At 45.2% G+C, this 19,532-nt stretch overlaps 1 protein-coding gene across 1 annotated transcript in view; it reads left to right on the top strand.

The window, feature by feature from the left end:
• Positions 1-19,532, top strand: part of ANKFN1 (ankyrin repeat and fibronectin type III domain containing 1) — a 233,345-nt gene that overhangs the window by 125,363 nt on the left and 88,450 nt on the right. The window contains exons 5-7 of the mRNA XM_028711296.2: positions 10,248-10,458; positions 16,077-16,271; positions 18,247-18,360. Coding sequence (XP_028567129.2) covers positions 10,248-10,458; positions 16,077-16,271; positions 18,247-18,360 — 520 coding nt within the window. The remainder of the gene's footprint in view (positions 1-10,247; positions 10,459-16,076; positions 16,272-18,246; positions 18,361-19,532) is intronic.

Genomic DNA, 19,532 nt, shown 5'->3' on the forward strand with positions numbered 1-19,532 from the left:
CCCAACCCTAACCCTGCAGAAAGCCATCTAATTAGACTTTAATTTGATTTTGACCTGTTTTTAGGAGGTAATTTAATTATTGTTTGATTTTATACCAATGTTATATATCTGATGTTAGCTGCCCTGAGCTCGTCTTTGGCTGGGGAGGGCAAGGGTATAAATAAAAGTTTATTTATTATTTATTTATTTAGATAAGGATAGGGAAAGAGGGGATATTTGACTATAAGATCCCAAACCCGCCATCTGTAATGACAGTTTGTGTAAACGACACGCTTGTCTTTATTTGTTTTATTTTCACATAATGTTGATTTTGTGTCAGTTCAGTTCTTAAAAAAGATACTAAATTGGAATCTCGGTAGAGATTCACATTCCTTGCAATTTTCACACTCACACACACCAAAAATGTGTCTTGTTCCATTTTGTTCCTCCTTTTAGGAGGATTGTGGGAGGGTGTAAATACCAACGGAATATTTTATCTTTCTGCCAGGAGGCTGTAAGAATTTATTTTGTGCTATACGGTAGTTCTAATCACAGACTAAGACCCAACCATTTTATTTCCTTCAACCCATGAAAACACATTAGAAGTCGATAATGGTTTGTGGTCACTGTGACCTGACCACCTCCTTGTCTTTACCAGACCCAACCCCAAAAGGGAAGACTAGCTCTGATTATGGATGGAGTCATTTAGGCTCGCAATTTCTTTTCAGATTGACTCTTCCCCTCACATAATTTGAGAAATCGCCAGTATCCAAATCCAACTGCATCACAATAAACTAGAAGCTTTCAAATAAAAACCAAAATGCCCATTCAGTATCAAATTGCTGAATTTCAGCATCAAGGTTTTTAAATGTTATCTTTCAGTTGATTCTGTCAGCCAATGGGCATCTCAAGATAGTACTAGCTAGGTCTGTCTCATATGCTTTTTCTAGAATGGATCTGAGATCTGTTCTGGAAAGCCTTCTGCCCTTGTGAGAACCTCTCAGGTTTGGGTCCATATTCTGTCTCTCATCCTGCCTTCTCATCCCTGTTTGCCACATAAAAATGTAGCCACTCCCATGTATTCTGCGTGAGATAAGACATTTATTGTTGGAGGAGGAAGAGGAATGTTACTGCTGTTATTATTATTATTATTAATAGCAGTATTATTATTCATCTCTGTGTATTCTATCCCGAAAGGATGCTGCTGGGGTGAAAACAAATGTTTTGAGTTCCCAAAGTTATAGTTCAAGTTCTCAGGGAAAGCCTGAAACCAACCCACATGGAAAGCCAAAAAGAAAAAAGAAAAAAGTGTGAGTTTGAATTGAGAATCTTTTGACAGACTGTCGAAAACAGCCATGCAAATGTATCTATTTATAGTGGATACAGTGGGGAAAAAGATAGGCAAGAAAAAATACAGAAAGAGTAGGTGCTAAGAGGGTCCTCCTCTCTTTTGATCTTTTTATATACCTATGAATAATTTTAGACATGTTGAAGTTTACTGGGTTCCCATTGTGGGATGTGATACATAAGTACAAGTACAGTGGTACCTCGGGTTACAGACGCTTCAGGTTACAGACGCTTCAGGTTACAGACTCTGCTAACCCAGAAATAGTACCTTGGGTTAAGAACTTTGCTTCAGGATGAGAACAGAAATTGTGCGGCGGCGGCAGCAGGAGGCCTCATTAGCTAAAGTGATACCTCAGGTTAAGAACCGTTTCAGGTTAAGAACGGACCTCCAGGACGAATTAAGTTCTTAACCCGAGGTACCACTGTACAGCATTCCTTGTTTTCCTAGAGTGGACATGCAAGGGGATGTTTGGTCCAGCCAGTCAGAACTTCCTGTTTCCTCCTGGGCTGGGACATACTTCCTTTGCATGTGACTAGAGGTGGGCGTGACCTTACCTGCCCAGGTAACAAAAGGGCAAGGCACACAGCACACTCTCTTTGTTTCCTCTGTCTTCGACTTCCTCCGTCGTTGGACCAGCAGCTTTTTAGCTAGAGATGCTCTGGTGGATTTCAGCCAACAGAGGACAAAGGGACTATTCCCATATGGGATGGATCCACATGCATATCCTTTGTAACTAAGTCTGCCTTCAGGGGATCCATCTGTGAACTGAATGTGTGAGTGGACTTCCTGCTCCTGCCAACCTAGCAGTTCGAAATCACATCAAAGTGCAAGTAGATAAATACTCCGGCAGGAAGGTAAACGGCGTTTCCGTGTGCTGCTCTGGTTCGCCAGAAGCGGCTTAGTCATGCTGGCCACATGACCCGGAAGCTGTATGCCGGCTCCCTCGGCCAATAAAGCGAGATGAGCGCCGCAACCCCAGAGTCTGTCATGACTGGACCTAACAGTCAGGGGTACCTTTACCTTTACCAGGAATATTAAGAGGCTTAAACAAGCCTGCAACCAGCTACCTGCTGTGCGTTTAAAAGGGGAATGTAAAACTCTGCTAAGTTATAGAACTTGCTAGCGCAAGTTAGGAAGGATATTATTGAACAATATATTCTCTCCTGCCTCCCTGAACATTCCCGTACCCATGTTGCACCAGTTCCACTCATGGTCTCACTTGCTGCCCTGTAACTGCTCATTTGCCTCCACCAACACAGAGGACTGAGGCTGAGCGGGGCAGAACATTGGCTTGAGGCTCAACTTTGGAGTAGAAGAAGAAGAAGAAGAGTTTGGATTTGATATCCCGCCTTTCACTCCCCTTCAGGAGTCTCAAAGCGGCTAACAATCTCCTTTCCCTTCCTCCCCCACAACAAACACTCTGTGAGGTGAGTGGGGCTGAGAGACTTCAGAGAAGTGTGACTGGCCCAAGGTCACCCAGCAGCTGCATGTGGAGGAGCGGGGAATCGAACCCGGTTCACCAGATTACGAGTCCACCGCTCTTAACCACTACGCCACACTGGCGGATGGCTCCAGTCCTTGATTCCCCACCCCCACCCCGAAACTCCCTTTTCTAGCCTAGAAATGACTCGCTGCTGAGCCACAAGCTTCACCATGTTAAGTTGCCCCTGTGTTTTGTTTTGTTTTGTTTTGTTTTAGCAAGCCCCTTTAACATGCGAGACACCTGCACCAATCGGGCAGGGAATGGCATGAGGGATGGATGAGCACTGGGACTGAATTACCCATTAAGCAAAATAATCAAGTGCTTAAGGCATCAAGGGAAGGGGATCACCACAGAAATTTCCCATTGCCAGATTTTCAATATTAGTGGTCACAGATTACCCAGTTGAGCATTCGTTTTCTTAGTTGGAGGTATATCAAAAATCCCAACAGAACCTCCATGCAACAAGGCAGGCTGGATACCTTATCTCAGGGGTCAGCAACCTTTTTCAGCTGTGGGCCAGTCCACCGTCCCTCAGACCATGTGGTGGGCCAGACTATATTTGGGGAAAAATATGAACAAATTCCTATGCCCCACAAATAGCCCAGAGATGCATTTTAAATAAAAGGATACATTCTACTCATGTAAAAACACACTGATTCCCGGACCGTCCGCGGGCCAGATTGAGAAGGCGATTGGGCTGGATCCAACCCCCGGGCCTTAGGTTGCCTAACCCTGCCTTATCTTATAGAAGCAGATGTGTTGCATAAGATTAAGTTTTGTTTCATGGGGGGTATAAAATTTTATTTACAATTTATTATTGTTTATATTTTGAATTACCGTATTTTTTGCTCTATAAGACTCACTTTTTCCCTCCTAAAAAGTAAGGGGAAATGTGTGTGCGTCTTATGGAGCGAATGCAGGCTGCGCAGCTATCCCAGAAGCCAGAACAGCAAGAGGGATTGCTGCTTTCACTGCGCAGCGATCCCTCTTGCTGTTCTGGCTTCTGAGATTCAGAATTTTTTTCTTCTTGTTTTCCTCCTCCAAAAACTAGGTGCGTCTTGTGGTCTGGTGCGTCTTATAGAGCGAAAAATACGGTAGATGTACAACTCCCATCATCCCTGAGCTCTGGCCTTGCTAGCTAGGGGTGATGGGAGTTGTAGTTCAACAACATCTGGGGACCCACAGGTTGAGAAAGGCTGTGTTAAAGGGATCTGGGGGGAGTGGCCATGTCTGTGTGCCCAGGCAGAGCCAGGGCCAAAGGCACTCCCCCAAACGGCAGTCCCTGCGGGGGTCACCCTATTTAATGTAAGTCTTAGGAACCCTTGCCTGCATTGGCCACATATCACTTCTGGTGGGCGGGCCAGAAGTATTTAGATTTTCCCACGCCCAAGCCAAACTTCTTTCATCTGTAGTCAGTAAAATTGTGGTCTGTTTTGACACAAAACCAGTCTTGTTGGTCTCTTGTTTATATGGGTTGGGTTATGAGAAACCCGATGCCTGGTTCTGCAAGCTGTCTTGCTGTGCTTTAGTTGCCATCTCCGGTATGGAAATCCACCCAAACACCATCTCCTTACCTTCTCAACTGCACAGTTACCTCCCAGATCCCCATTATTTTTACCCACAACTCACAGCATCCCATATACAGTCCCTTAATTTGTTGGATTTAGATGCTCAGAAATGACATGAAACATAAACCTGAAGAAGCGTCTCCATCTCCATCATTCTGCCTGGACACTGAGGTCCAGTGCTGAGGGCCTTCTGGTGGTTCCCTCGCTGCGAGAAGCCAAGTTACAGGGAACCAGGCAGAGGGCCTTCTCAGTAGTGGCACCCACCCTGCGGAATGCCCTCCCACCAGGTGTCAAAGAGAGCAACAACTACCAGACTTTTAGAAGACATCTGCAGGCAGCCCTGTTTAGGGAAGCTTTTAATGTTTAATAGGTTATTGTATTTTAATATTCTATTGGAAGCCGCCCAGAGTGGCTGGGGAAACCCAGCCAGATGGGCGGCGTATAAATTTATTATTATTATTATTATTATTATTATTATTATTATTATTATTATTATTATTATTTCCACTCTTCTCTGACCCCACTCCCAACATCACATGCTCGTGGGGTAAACAGACGGAGTCACTTTTCCTCAGGATAGGAAATTTACTGTCACAATAGTCTTCAGGGTGGGAAGTAGTGATCAGACCACAGTACCCTAAAGCCAATTAAGCCAACATAAAGATGCTATTCTTCTGGGACGCAGGTGGCGCTGTGGGTAAATGCTCAGCGCCTAGGGCTTGCCGATCGCATGGTCGGCGGTGCAAATCCCCGCGGCGGGGTGAGCTCCCGTCTGCAGTCCCAGCTCCTGCCCACCTAGCAGTTCGAAAGCACCCCTAAGTGCAAGTAGATAAATAGGTACCACTTTCTAGCGGGAAGGTAAACGGCGTTTCCGTGTGCTGCGCTGGTGCCGGCTCGCCAGAGCAGCTTCGTCACACTGGCTACGTGACCCGGAAGTGTCTCTGGACAGCGCTGGCCCCCGGCCTCTTAAGTGAGATGGGCGCATAACTCTAGAGTCGGACACGACTGGCCCGTACGGGCAGGGGTACCTTTAAAGATGCTATTCTTCTGGTTGTGAAGCAAGGGCATATGAGGGGAAATTATTTGGCCTGGTTTGTCCACGGTAGAACCAACCTTGTTTGGCCAGACAATATTGTCGCAATCTTCCCACAGAGCTCCCAACATGCTCAACCTCAGCTGGGCCTTGCTGTGGAAATAATTCTCTCCTTTTTTCTTCCAAAACTAGAACAGTGCTACTAGCTAATTATCACAAAGGGATACGGAAAAGGAATTCTGCAGAACTTGGCAAGGTACCACTGCAGAGCATTAGAAAGATGTTCTTGTAAACAAAAACCTGCAGGCCATATTATATTTCTGCACCTGCGTCTCTCCTGTTCAATTAAAAGATGATGTGTTTCTTCACTGCCTAAGCCTTGTCCTTTTCTGCCTCGCTCATGTACTTAGCTGCTGCGAACAGGAAGATTTGATCATTCTTTTATGGGCTTGAACAGTCCGTTGTGTGGCTGCTAGTACCTCCGTCCCCATCCTTTGCTGTCCAACCTGCATTTATTTTCTGGATGCTTTGGAACTATAAAAAAGGTAACGGTAAAGGACCCCTGGACAGTTAAGTCTGGTCAAAGGCAAATATGGCATGCGGTGCTCATCTCGCTTTCAGGCCGAGGGAGCCGGCGTTTGTCCACAGACAGCTTTCCAGTTCATGTGGCCATCATGACTAAACCGCCTCTGGCACAACAGAACACCGTGACGGACAACAGAGCGCATGGAAATGCCATTTACCTTCCAGCCGTGGCAGCACCTATTTATCTACTCGCACTGCTATGCTTTTGAACTGCTAGGTTGGCAGAAGCTGGGACAGAGCAACGGGAGCTCACCCTATCACACACTTGTCACTATTGCTCCGTGCGTCAATAGCGGTTTAGTCATGCTGGTCACTGGTGCTGGAGGAGACTCTTGAGAGTCCCATGGACTGCAAGAAGATCAAACCGATCCATTCTTAAGGAAATCAGCCCTGAGGGCTCACTGGAAGGACAGATCCTGAAGCTGAGGCTCCAATACTTTGGCCACCTCATGAGAAGAGAAGACTCCCTGGAAAAGACCCTGATGCTGGGAAAGATGGAGGGCACAAGGAGAAGGGGACAACAGAGGACGAGATGGTTGGACAGTGTTCTTGAAGCTACCAGCATGAGTTTGACCAAACTGCAGGAGGCTGTGGAAGACAGAAGTGCCTGGCATGCTTTGGTCCATGGGGTCACGAAGAGTCGGACATGACTAAACGACTAAACAACAACATGCTGGTCACATGACCCAGAAACTGTTTGTGGACAAACATCGGCTCCCTCAGCCTGAAACCAAGATGAGCGCCACAACCACATAGTCATCATTGACTGGACTTAACCATCCAGGGGTCCTTTACAATAATAATAATAATAATAATAATAACAACAACAACAACAACAACAACAACAACAACAACAACAACAATTTATTATTTGTACCCCGCCCATCTGGCTGGGTTTCCCCAGCCACTCTGGGCGGCTTCCATAGAAACCAAAAAACACTAAAATATCATACATTTAAAACTTCCCTGAACACTTCCCTTTGGAGCGATGAGACCATGCTGGCCACAACTGCATGGAATAATAAGTTAAGAACTGCGTGGCTTAATAAAACACCCTCTGCATGTGTTTAACATCAGTGTGTACAGCCCATTTGTTCTTCCCTTCACATAAATGGGTAAACTGGGAGTGGGATGCTAAATCTGACCAGTGGGCCATATCTTTGTCTTCCCCACACCTTCATGAGCCAAGTTTGACAGGTGAGTGGGATTATATTGTTATAATATAGTCATTTGCTTGTCCGGATGGAGGATGGAGGTGTGTGAGGGCATGTATAAACTAGCCTACTTGTACAGAGGTAAAGCTAGCGTTAACTTTTGAGACAATGGGGAACTTATTCCCAAAGCAACTGCTGGTTTAGAAGAAGGATTTTCCTCAGGACCACAAAAAGAAAGGGTCAAAATAACCGTTCCCCCTATCCCTGCTCTGATTCCATTAACTATCAGCTCCCCCAGGTGATGCGATTTGCATTTTTAAAAGCCTACATATTAACTGCAAAGACATATTTAACATCAGCAACAGTTTCACCTGGAATATCAGATCCTTGCTTTCCTTTTTTTTCTATCTCCTCTGCTTCTATACAAACTCAAGAGATCTCGGCTGTTCAACCCACAGAAGATCAGATTTGCTTAAATTGATAAAAACCCTTTGAACTGCCCAGTAAATGTATTTCAAAGTGAATAATAAAACATGATATAAGGCTTTTTCCAGTCATTTGGGGGCATCTCTCACCCAGAGACCTAGAAGTGGTGGTGTGTGGGTTGTTGCTGTTTTGTAATAATAAAAAAATGAATTATGCAAGATAATGCAGAATTCACTCCAACATGCTGCTGTTAAGACCAATAATTTAGGAATATTGTTAAGACTGAATAGGCATCACAGAGGTGACATATCTCATCATAAAAGCCCCAAACTTGATTCAGTCTCTGATTCATAAGATGGAGGTGAACCAGAGATTAAAGTGACCTGAAAATGAGGAAATAAAAGCCCTAATCAGGCTTTGCCTGAAGAGATGAAGACTTAAAATGGGGAGGACTGAGAGATGCACATGCAAGACTCTCACATGTTTACTGCAGAGCTCTGAAAAGGAGAAAGCCTTGTAGACAGGATTCTGAATGTTCCCCCTCCACATTTTAAAGGTCTTGCATATTCAGGCAAATGTCCAACCCCCTCCCAAATGATACTTAATTCCCCCCCCCAAAAAAAAGTGTGACAAAAACCTTTCTGTTTGGGCTGTAATGGATAATTTTGCTGAATTTACAGTTGCTGTTTTATTATGCTTTTATATCGGGATTTGATGTGATGTTTTATGATATTTTATCATCGATCATGATTGAGACTGCATCAAAAAGGAGAACCCCCAGGCAAATTCAGTGAGGGAGGGGTCAGGAAGCAAAGGAGTGGAAGAAAAAAAAAGTTTAATAGCTGAGCCAATGGTGCAAGTATTTATTTATCTCCCTGTTCTTCTGCCCTTCATCCCAGTGGTAGCCCGGGACAGCTAACAATACAAATTTCAAACACAGTCATGGGTACAGAAGAAAAGAGAAAGAAATAGAAAAAGAGGCTGAACTTCTGTATCTGATTTCTTTATTTATTGTATAATAATTTTTATTAATTTTAATTTATAACAATCCAATAAAAGCCACATTAATACAATACCAAATTACAATACAATTAAAGAGGCCAATTATTCAATACCAAATTAAACAATTTTGTTTGACTTCCAATGGTTTTCAGGGGTTGCTGTTCTTCATTTGTCCTGCTCCAAAACTCTTATTTAGTCCAAATGCATCCGTTCCGATATTGATCCTTTATTTTATTTTAACAGTTCAGGCTGTTGAACTTCTGTATTTGAAACTACTTCGTGAAGAACCCAAGAAGTCCGAAACACCTTGGATATTAAACGTTTTATCCTACCCCTTTGATTATGACTATGGTATTTTGCATTGTTAGCCGTGGAGAGATAAATAAACCATCAGTTGCGCCATTTTTAATTTAAAACACACACACTCCTCCCATGGTTGTCTTTTCTGATGTTCGCCAGCCCTGCAGGACGCATCTCCCCTAATAATGGCTTCTCTCTCTCTCTCTCTCTCACACACACACACACACACACACACTCATTCACAAACACAGAGAGAGAGCGCGCAAAACTATATCACCACATCCCAAACATGCTTCTCTGTGTTAGTATAATACAACTAGCACTGATTGGGACTGGTGATACTTTAGTTCAAGGGTGGGGAACCTCAGGTCCACTGGTCAAATCCTGCCCTCCAATCTATTCTCCCCTCAGGATTTTCCACCGGCCACACCTCTTTTCCCGAACCATACTCCTCACTGATTCTGGTCCTCAGCACCCTGCTCACATGCTTTGTTCGGCTGGAATACGTTGTTTATCTGTAGCAATTCTTCTTGCTCTGGGTTGGTGGCAGGGGTGCCAACTTGAATAAAATACTGGGACGGGCCAGGAAAGCCCTGACCCACATAGTTGATCTCACAATGTGGTGCACACACAACATTCAAATGGCAATGCCCATTAACGGGGGGGGGGGGGCAGCCCCCTCAAATTCAACAGCCCCTAGGATAAACTCCTAATGTTGATGGAAAGGTGTTTGTGCAAATAGAAACCTTTGGAGAGGGTGGAATGTAAACTACTATAAGGTAAAAAGGTAAAGGTTAGGTCCAGTGAAAGGCAACTATGGGGTTGCGGCGCTCGTCTCACTTTCAGGCTGAAGGAGCCGGCGTTCGTCCATGGACAGCTTTCCGGGTCCTGTGGTCAGCAGACTAAACCGCTTCTGGCACAACAGAACACCGTGACTGAAGCCATAGTGCTCAGAAACGCTGTTTCCTTCCCACTGCAGGGGTACCTATTTCTCCACTTGCACTGGCGTACTTTCAAACTTCTAGGTTGGCAGGAGCTGGGACAAAGCAATGGGAGCTCACCCCGTCATGGGGATTCAAACCGCCGACCTTCTGAGCAGCAAGTCCAAGAGGCTCTGTGGTTTAGACCACAGCACCACTACCGTACAAAGGTAACCGTTCTGCCTGCCCAAAAAAAGCTGTATCATGGAGGAACATCACTCTCAGGTTGAAAAAGGCTCTGCTTCCTTATTTTAAGAGTGTGTGTGTGTTTCTGTGAGCTTATGATTGAAAAAATGAAAGTAAAAATGTGAGAAGAGATGCTAAGATGCACAGTTATGTTGACAGCTTTTGTGTTGTTTTTTTTTTTAAAATCTCATGTGGATGAACAGAACTTTCAGTGCTGTGAAGCCATGCTGGAAGCTGTAGAGCAGCAAGACCTGGACGCTGTCCAGATCCTCCTCTATCAATGCACACCCGAAGAGCTGGATCTCAACACTCCTAACAGCGAGGGGCTAACTGCGCTGGACATCGCCATCCTGACAAATAATGTGCCTATTGCCAAGATTCTTTTGAAGGCTGGGGCAAAGGAGAGTCCTCACTGTAAGTATGGCAGAATGCGTACTGTGATGGGATGATGAGCTGCTTGTGCGTAAAATGCAAGTCCCTCAGAGTTTGATCAGGTTTTCAAACCTCTGCCCGTGACGGAGCCCCTCCGGCATGGCTGCGTCAGTCGCTAGCAGAATCCGAAAGTGGTTGCTTTCGGAATCGTTTCCAACATAAAAACTCCTTAACGGAAACACGTCTTCTGGACTCTCGGCGTGACAGTTTCCGGCGAGGAGTGGGTGTCCCTATAGGAGGTCCTGAGACCTCCCCACTGTTTTCGCTGGAAGCGTCTCTGAGCCATCCCTCCGACTCACTTTCCCTTGGAGTTCCTTCTCTCCCCCTACTGGTTCCCTCTTCAGCTGCTACGTCTCTCTCAACCTCAGTGAGCCTTTCCACCTCCTGTCCTTCCGATGGCAGTTCCCTGACACGTACTGTAGCTGAATTGTACAGAAAAGGGTCAGGCAAGCACAGTGGGGAGTTGTGTCAAGGCATAAGGTCCTCATGACTTGCGTATGACAATTGGCATTACGGAGAGAAAGATGTCCTGTGGCAGGGCCCAAGCATGATGCGCAGAAGGTACAGTCCCTGGAGATTCAGAGCCCTGTGGCCCATGTTTAAACCCCATTAACATGAGCGGAAAAACAGAGGCTAACTTGTAAATCATGCCTTCGGATATTTATGCAAACATACTTACTTCGAGGTACAGTGGTATCTTGGGTTACGTACGCTTCAGGTTACAGACTCCGCTAACCCAGAAACCCAGGTTAAGAACTTTGCTTCAGGATGAGAACAGAAATCACGTGGCGACGGCGCGGCGGCATAGGGAGGCCCCATTAGCTAAGGTGGTATCTCAGGTTAAGAACAGTTTCAGGTTAAGTACAGACCTCTGGAACAAATTAAGTACTTAACCTGAGGTACCACTGTATCTATTATCCAGTTACAGGTTATTATTATTTTTAAAAAAACAGCTTGAAAATTGGGCACAAATTCCATTCAGCTCTAGCTGTAACTGGATAATAGATGTGTGTGTCATCAGTCAAGCTTGCTTTTCAGAACCTTGCAAATGGAGACCCATGCACCTATTGCTTTTTGAGTAGCTAAATTTGCTCTAAAATTGCTCCCCACCAAAAAAGGGCTATATCAGGGGTCAGCAAACTTTTTCAGCAGGGGGCCGGTCCACTGTCCCTCAGACCTTGTGGGGGGCTGGACTTTATGGGGGGGGAGAATGAATGCCCCACAAATAACCCAGAGATGCATTTTAAATAAAACCACACATTCTACTCATGTCAAAACACGCTGATTCCCAGACTGTCCGCGGGCCGGATTTAGAAGGCGATTGGGCCGCATCCGGCCCCCAGGCCATAGGTTGCCTACCCATGGGCTGTATAATATAGTCCCCAAAATGCACTGTGATTTCGATATTTTGAAGGGATTGCTCTAAAAGTTTTCTGTGCACAAATGAAAGCCCCCTTTGGATGTGAGCAGCACCTAGCACTCGGTTAGCACTGCGTGAATGCTAACCAGTGAATTAATTTGTCCAGTTGAAAATTCAGTGGGATGTGGGGCTGTGCAATAAATTGCGACCTTTGAGTTTCTCTGTCCTTTAATAGCACCGAGCCACACGAGATCTTCGAGCAACTGCACCATAAATAAGACAAATAAATAAATCCAGAATCTAGAGCCCTGGGACTGTGCTTTTGGTCTTGCAGGATCCCAATGAAAGCCGAATGAAGTTCGCTGAGCCCTGGCTGGGTGAGGGAAAACTGACAGCCAGAGACAAATGAAATCCTTGTATTTTACATGCGTGGTTGTGCTATGTCTGCTTTCCTGGCTGCTACTGAAGGCCCACTCCTGTCCAATATCAGCACTCCGCTAATACACTAAGTGGCTTATGAAACTGCCCTTTGTCTTCTTTCATGGGACGGTCTCAGTCCGTTTTTGTTTTTGTTTGCTTGTTTGTTTGCGAGGGGAGAGCGAGCGGCTTGCCAAGCCCATTAATCCATGACACACATTTTGACGCCTTACCTGTGGCTAAAAATACACCGAAGCCTACAGATTTTGCTCGAGACCGTCAATGCCTATATTTAGGTCTTTCCCAGCATGTCCATAATGAAACTGTGTTTTCAGGGGTCCGGGCTGAGCAGACTCTGCCATTAATTTGGAGTTAGTTAAATTAACAGCATTTAGTACTGACCTGTCAATCTCTGAGCTCCAGGAAATTGCACCTTGAGGCTACTAATATTGCCGATTCCCCCCCCCCCACTGGACTGTGTGTGTATGTGAGGGTGCATTACTCCCCCCCCCCTTTTTTTAAAAAGCCAGAATTGGTGCACCTTTATTGCTTTGCTATGTCCACAGCACTTACATTATCATTTATCCTGGGCTCTTTTAACCTTCCCAGGAGATTATTTTCATCCCCAACCCCTGCCCCCGCTCCCACCCCCACTCCTTGTGTAGTATAGCTGCTCAATGAAAAGAGTTGTGTAGTTTTATATTTATTTGTTTATTTTTCTGTCATGGGTTCGTGACTGGAAAAAAAAAAGTGTGACAGGGTTTTGGAGTACGTGATTGACGGCTGAAGCAACATTCATTAGGCATGACAGATCTGCAGGAAAACACAGTCCTGAGTGTTCTAAACAGCAGTCAGGAAAAAAAGAGAAAAAAAGACTAAACTAATTTTTCATTGACTTCATCGGTAAACAAATGTAGTCTGATGGCATGCGGGGGCAATCATAAATTATATTCATTTCCTGTCATTAATGCAAACATGCCTATGAACACAGAGAATGTGAATCTATAACCACTTCATTTCCATTAAAAAAATAATAATATTGCTCTGCACTTATCGCCATTTTTTAAATTTGGCGTTTCGATCCATCTAGGGGCCACCTGAAAGCTAAACCCTGCTTCTTCATACCCATAATTTCAGCAGGTCAGGGAATTGTGCAAAATGATTGGGTCCTGCATATGTGATTGGGAACTTTCAGTTACCATCCAGCAGTTTGGCACCACCAGGGAGCTGGATTTAATTTCCTTTCTCCCTTCTCCCTGCCCAGCAGCGGATCAGTGATACAGAGGGCCAGACTTACATAAAGGTTACACTCATAGGGATGTGGGTGGCACTGTGGTCTAAACCACTGAGCCTCTTGGGCTTGCCGATCAGAAGGTCAGCGGTTCGAATCCCCTGGATGGAGGGTGCGCCCGTTGCTCTGTCCCAGCTCCTGCCAGCCTAGCAGTTCGGAAGCACACCAGTGCAAGTAGATAAATAGGTACTGCAGCAACGGGAAGGTAAATGGCATTTCCGTGCACTCTGGTTTCCGTCACGGTGTCCCGTTGCACCAGAAGCAGTTTAGTCATGCTGGCTACATGACCCGGAAAGCTGTCTGTGGACAAACATTGGCTCCCTCGGCCTGAAAGCAAGATGAGCACTGTACCCCATAGTCTTCTTTGACTGGACCCCGTCCAGGGATCCTTTACATTTTCCTTTAAACGATGCACTCAATATGTAGTTAGCAAGTACATCTAAGGTTGGGATGGGTTTTTTATTATATTATTTAAAACAAATCTTTAATGTTGATGTAATTTTTAGCTGGATTTGTTTGTGGTTTCGTTATGGTACCAATGGTTGTTACAAGGCAACTTGGAAGTTGTTGTGGGAGACAAGATATAATTGTTCTAGATTAATAAATAGCCCTTAAGGTAAAGGTAAAGGTAAAAGGACGCCTGATCATTAGGTCCAGTCGTCACCGACTCTGGGGTTGCGGCGCTCATCTTGCTTTATTGGCCAAGGGAGCTGGCGTACAGCTTCCGGGTCATGTGGCCAGCATGACTAAGCCACTTCTGGTGAACCAGAGCAGCGCACAGAAACGCCGTTTACCTTCCTGCCAGAATGGTACCTATTTATCTACTTGCACTTTGACGTGCTTTCGAACTGCTAGGTTGGCAGGAGCAGGGACCGAGCAATGGGAGCTCACCCCGTCATGGGGATTCGAACCGCTGACCTTCTGATCAGCAAATCCTAGGCTCTGTGGTTTAACCCACGGCGCCACCCGTGTCCCTAAATAGCCCTTAGAATCATAGAATTGGAAGGGGCCCAAGGGCCATCTAATCCAACCCCGTGCAATGCAGGAATCTCAGCTAAAGTATCCATGACAGATGGCCACCCAACACCTGCTTAAAAACCTCCAAGGAAGGAGAGCCCACAACCTCTCGTGGGAGTCAGCTCTACTGCCAAACAGCTCTTACTGTCAAGTTTCCCCCCAAATTTTTAGTCTGAATCTCTTTTCTTGTAACTTGAAGCCATTGCCTTGAGTCCTACCCTCCAGAGCAAGAGAAAACAAGCATGCTTCCTCTTCCATGTGACAGCCCTTAAGATATTTGAAGATGGCTCTCATATCTCCTCTCAGTCACCTCTTTTCCAGGCTAAACATACTCATCTCCTTCAAGCGCTCCTTGTAAGGCTTAGTGCTTCCTATGTTCTTCCAGTGTGGTGTAGTGGTTAAGAGCGGTAGTCTCGTAATCTGGGGAACCGGGTTCGCTTCCCCGCTCCTCCACATGCAACTGCTGGGTGACCTTGGGCTAGTCACACTTCTCTGAAGTCTCTCAGCCCCACTCACCTCACAGAATGTTTGTTGTGGGGGAGGAAGGGAAAGGAGATTGTTAGCTGCTTGGAGACTCCTTAAGGGGAGTGAAAGGTGGGATATCAAATCCAAACTCCTCCTCCTCCTCCTCCTCCTCCTCCTCCTCCTCCTCCTCTTCTTCTCTCCCAAATGTTGTTGGACTCTATCTTCCATCATCCCTAGTTCTCAAAGTAAATAATTAGGGATGATGATGATGAAATTTGTTTACTGCACTATACCTGCAGGTCTCCGGGCAGTTCACAAGATAAAATCACAAAATACATAGTAAAAATAAGAACAAGAACAGCCCAATAATCTCCCCTCCCCAACACATTTTAAAAGGGCATTGGATGTTAATCAGCCCAAGGCTTGGTTAAAGAGGAATGCTTTCGCCAGACACCTAAAAGTGTACAATGCAGGAGCGAGGAGAAGCTGCAGAACCTGCAGGGAAAGGAGAATGTTAGCCACTTTGAGACTCCTTCGGGTAGTGATAAAGCAGGATATCAAATCCAAACTCTTCTTCCTGTGTTCTGTTCTTCAGACTCTCTTGCAGTGTGATAGAGCATGCTGGTGGGGCTCTGCTTCTGGGTCACAGCAAAAGGATTTTGGCCAGACTAGTCCCGCACACTGATCTTTCTCCCCTGCACTTCACCAGCGTGGTGTAGTGGTTAAGAGCGGTAGACTCGTAATCTGGTGAACCGGGTTCACTTCCCTGCTCCTCCACATGCAGCTGCTGGGTGACCTTGGGCTAGTCACACTTCTCTGAAGTCTCTCAGCCTCACTCACCTCACAGAGTGTTTGTTGTGGGGGAGGAAGGGAAAGGAGATTGTTAGCTGCTTGGAGACTCCTTCAGGTAGTGATAAAGCAGGATATCAAATCCAAACTCTTCTCTTCTTCTTCTCTTCTCACCCTAACCCCTGGTCAAGTGGATGAAATTTGCAATTTTGCCATGCAGAAGTCCTAGTGCTAACTTCCACATTTCCCTTCCCCTGATAGTTGTCAGCATGGAAAGCAGGTCGATCCATCTGAGCAACTTAGTTCAAGAGGCTCAGCAACGAGTCAGCGATCTGTCTGCAGAAGTAATGAATGAAGGGCTCAGCACAGACAGCTCCGAGAAGGAGAAGCAGCTGAAATCCTGGGAGTGGAGACACCGACTCTACAAGCGCATGAAATCGGGCTATGAACATTCCAGTAAGAAAAACCAATTATTCATCCTCACTGGCGTTCATGCAGAGCAGTGGACCTCAGTGTTAAAACCAGGGGAACTGGTGCGGATAGAACAAGTTGCCTTCTGAAACTTAAAGTAATGTGGGTGGTGGGATTCGAGAAGACCTTATCTAGTTCATGAAGATGACAGGGAGCCACATTTCTCATAGCTGTAAATCAGCCTCTGCAAGTACATGGTGCTTTCTTAAGGCTTCTACTATACAAAACAGAAGACACCTTTATTTTTAAGAGATGCAGCAATGTTTATTTGAATTTACATTTACTAGATTAATTAATAGGGACGCGGGTGGCGCTGTGGGTTAAACCACAGAGCCTAGGACTTGCCGATTAGAAGGTTGGCAATTCGAATCCCTGCAATGGGGTGAGCTCCCGTTGCTCGGTCCCTGCTCCTGCCAACCTAGCAGTTCGAGAGCACGTCAAAGTGCAAGTAGATAAATAGGTATTGCTCCAGCGGGAAGGTAAAAGGTGTTTCTGTGTGCTGCTCTGGTTCGCCAGAAGCAGCTTAGTCATGCTGGCCACATGACCCAGAAGCTGTACGCCGGCTCCCTCAGCCAATAAAGGGAGATGAGCGCCACAACCCCAGAGTCGGTCACAACTAGACCCAATGGTCAGGGGCCCCTTTACCTTTAGATTAATTAATAGGCTAAAAACAGTTAAAAGTATTTGAAATATACTCAGAGTTGTGTGTTGATTTCATGCTCCTTATTTCAGCTCATGGTCAACAGTGAGTGAGTTTTTCCCCAAAACCTCTGGCTATATATACATTATTTACACAATTGGTCCCACATGATTGGCTGATTCAACTCCCCTCCTGGAGCCTGATTGGGATGCTCCTACGGGCCAATCAGGTTGCTGATTCACTTCCTCCTCAAGCCGGATTGGGTGGCTTCTGCAGACCAATCAAGTTGCTACCTTCTAGGATCCTACCTGCCTATTGTTCTAGGATCCAAGCTCAGTACATAACACTATTTAATTAAACGATTGCCATATTCTTTATGACAGTGATTTCCCTAAAGCCTTTCTCTCAAGATGACAAATCTTTTATAAAAGAATGGAAATGGTTTATTGAATCTTTACAGATAAATTATAAACAGATAAAAACATTGGCAAGATCATTGTAACAACCTGAAGTTTTACAAGAGTATATATTTAAAGAAGATTAATAAATAAGCAAGTTAAGTTGATTTGGATATGCAGAAGATATTAAAAATAAATTTAAGGAACCACAAAAAGAGGGAGGTGGAAGTCAATTTTGAAATGTCAAAATGAATGTATGAATGTAAAATTAGTGAAATGTATAAAACTAGTGAAATGTATAAATTTGAAAAGTGTATGTTTGTGTATGTATGTGTGTGTGTGTGTGTGTGTGTGTGTAATACAGAAACAAACTTGTTTCAATTACTACAGTTTGATAAAGCTTACACTTCAACCTTAGCTAGACGCCAAAATAAGTTCACTTGTGCTTTTGGGAACTTACTCTCTGGCAAAAGTGTAAAAGATGGCCATGCTACTGCTGCAGATAATTGTTTTCACTGGGTAGAAAATAAAGCAATGGTTTGAGCTGCTGTATAAATGTGCTTGCTTATTCAGCAATAATTTGAAATGCAGATCAAAAATAAGTAACAAAATTTAACACATTATTTGGTTCCTTATCTGTCCTAGTACTGATCTCGGCAAGCATCTGTGTGTTTCTTATTTACATATATCGAGGAAATGTTTGATTTCTGGGGTGCTAGCATTATCCAAAAGAGATGAAGGCAACCAAACAAACAAATAGCGTCCATCTGATCTCATTAGCATAGACTGCCTAGTAGCGTTCAAAGCAACACCATATGAAAGCTCACCAGTTTTTTGTATGGTTTGGGGACGTTTCTTTGATGAGCACTGTTTGAAAAGTATTTGTTCCGCCTGTAACACGATGTTTTCTCTTTGCTCCCAGGAGCCCCCGAGGCACCGACCAACGTCTGCCTCATGGTGACAAGCAGCACATCACTCACTGTCACTTTCCAAGAACCTCATAGCATGAACTCAGCAGTGGTGACCAAATATAAAGGTACTGACTTTGGGTTGGTTTCATGGCTTTGCGTTGATGAGACCTGTCTGATTAAGATGGCCTGTTTACCAGTGGCGTAGCGTGGGTTGTCAGCACCCGGGGCAAGGCAAGTAATTTGCGCCCCCTAACCCGTGGATTTGCGCCCCCTAACCCGTGGATTTGCGCCCGCCAAACCTGTGGATTTGCCCTAACCCCAGATGTTGCGGCCGGTGCGGCCGGCCCCCCCTGCACCCCCCACGCTACGCCACTGCTGTTTACAGCAACCATCTCACAAATCAAGCCAGGTTAACAATATGGTACGGTGTCAAATGTTGAGTAAGATCATTGAGAGAATTGCCTGAGGACAAAGTAAGGTTTGATTAGGAGGGCTGGTAAAAGGTAAAGGGACCCCTGACCATTAGGTCCATTCGTGGCCGACTCTGGGGTTGCGGCGCTCATCTCAATCTATAGGCCGAGGGAGCCGGCATACAGCTTCCGGGTCATGTGGCCAGCATGACTAAGCTGCTTCTGGCAAACCAGAGCAACGCATGGAAACGCCGTTTACCTTCCCACCAGAGCGGTACCTATTTATCTACTTGCACTTGCTTTCGAACTGCTAGGTTGGCAGGAGCAGGGACCGAGCAACGGGAGCTCACCCTGTCGTGGGGATTCGAACCGCCGACCTTCTGATCGGCAAGCCCTAGGCTCTCTGGTTTAACCCACAGCGCCACCCGCGTCCCTCAGGAGGGCTGGGCAGGTTGCAAATGGGACACCCAGGTCCCTTCCTGGCTTTCCATTCCATGTGACCGAGCACTCAGTCTGAGAAGGACTTTTTATTTATGAAAGTTATTTATTTGGTTTTTCAGATTAAAATTTAACAGTCATATATTGAACATAGATCATAAAAAACAAGATTCCAAGGAATCTCCTGGACTTCCATCCTCCCCTTTGTGGGTTCTATTATTAATCATTTCCTCCTACATCTTTTATGATGATCCAAATCTTTTACATCTCCATTATATCCAAAATCCACTATTCAACTACAAGTGATATTCCAGGGCTACTAACGATCTTAACTGTTTACAATGCTCTTGAAGATAAGTTATAAATTTCCCCCATTCTTTATTAAGATTTTGGTCTTTCTGATTTATGATTCTTCTGGTCATTTTAGCCATTTCGGCATAGTCCATCAA

This window comes from Podarcis muralis, chromosome 2 (genome assembly GCF_964188315.1).
Source record: "Podarcis muralis chromosome 2, rPodMur119.hap1.1, whole genome shotgun sequence".
NCBI classification, from domain to species: Eukaryota; Metazoa; Chordata; class Lepidosauria; order Squamata; family Lacertidae; genus Podarcis; species Podarcis muralis.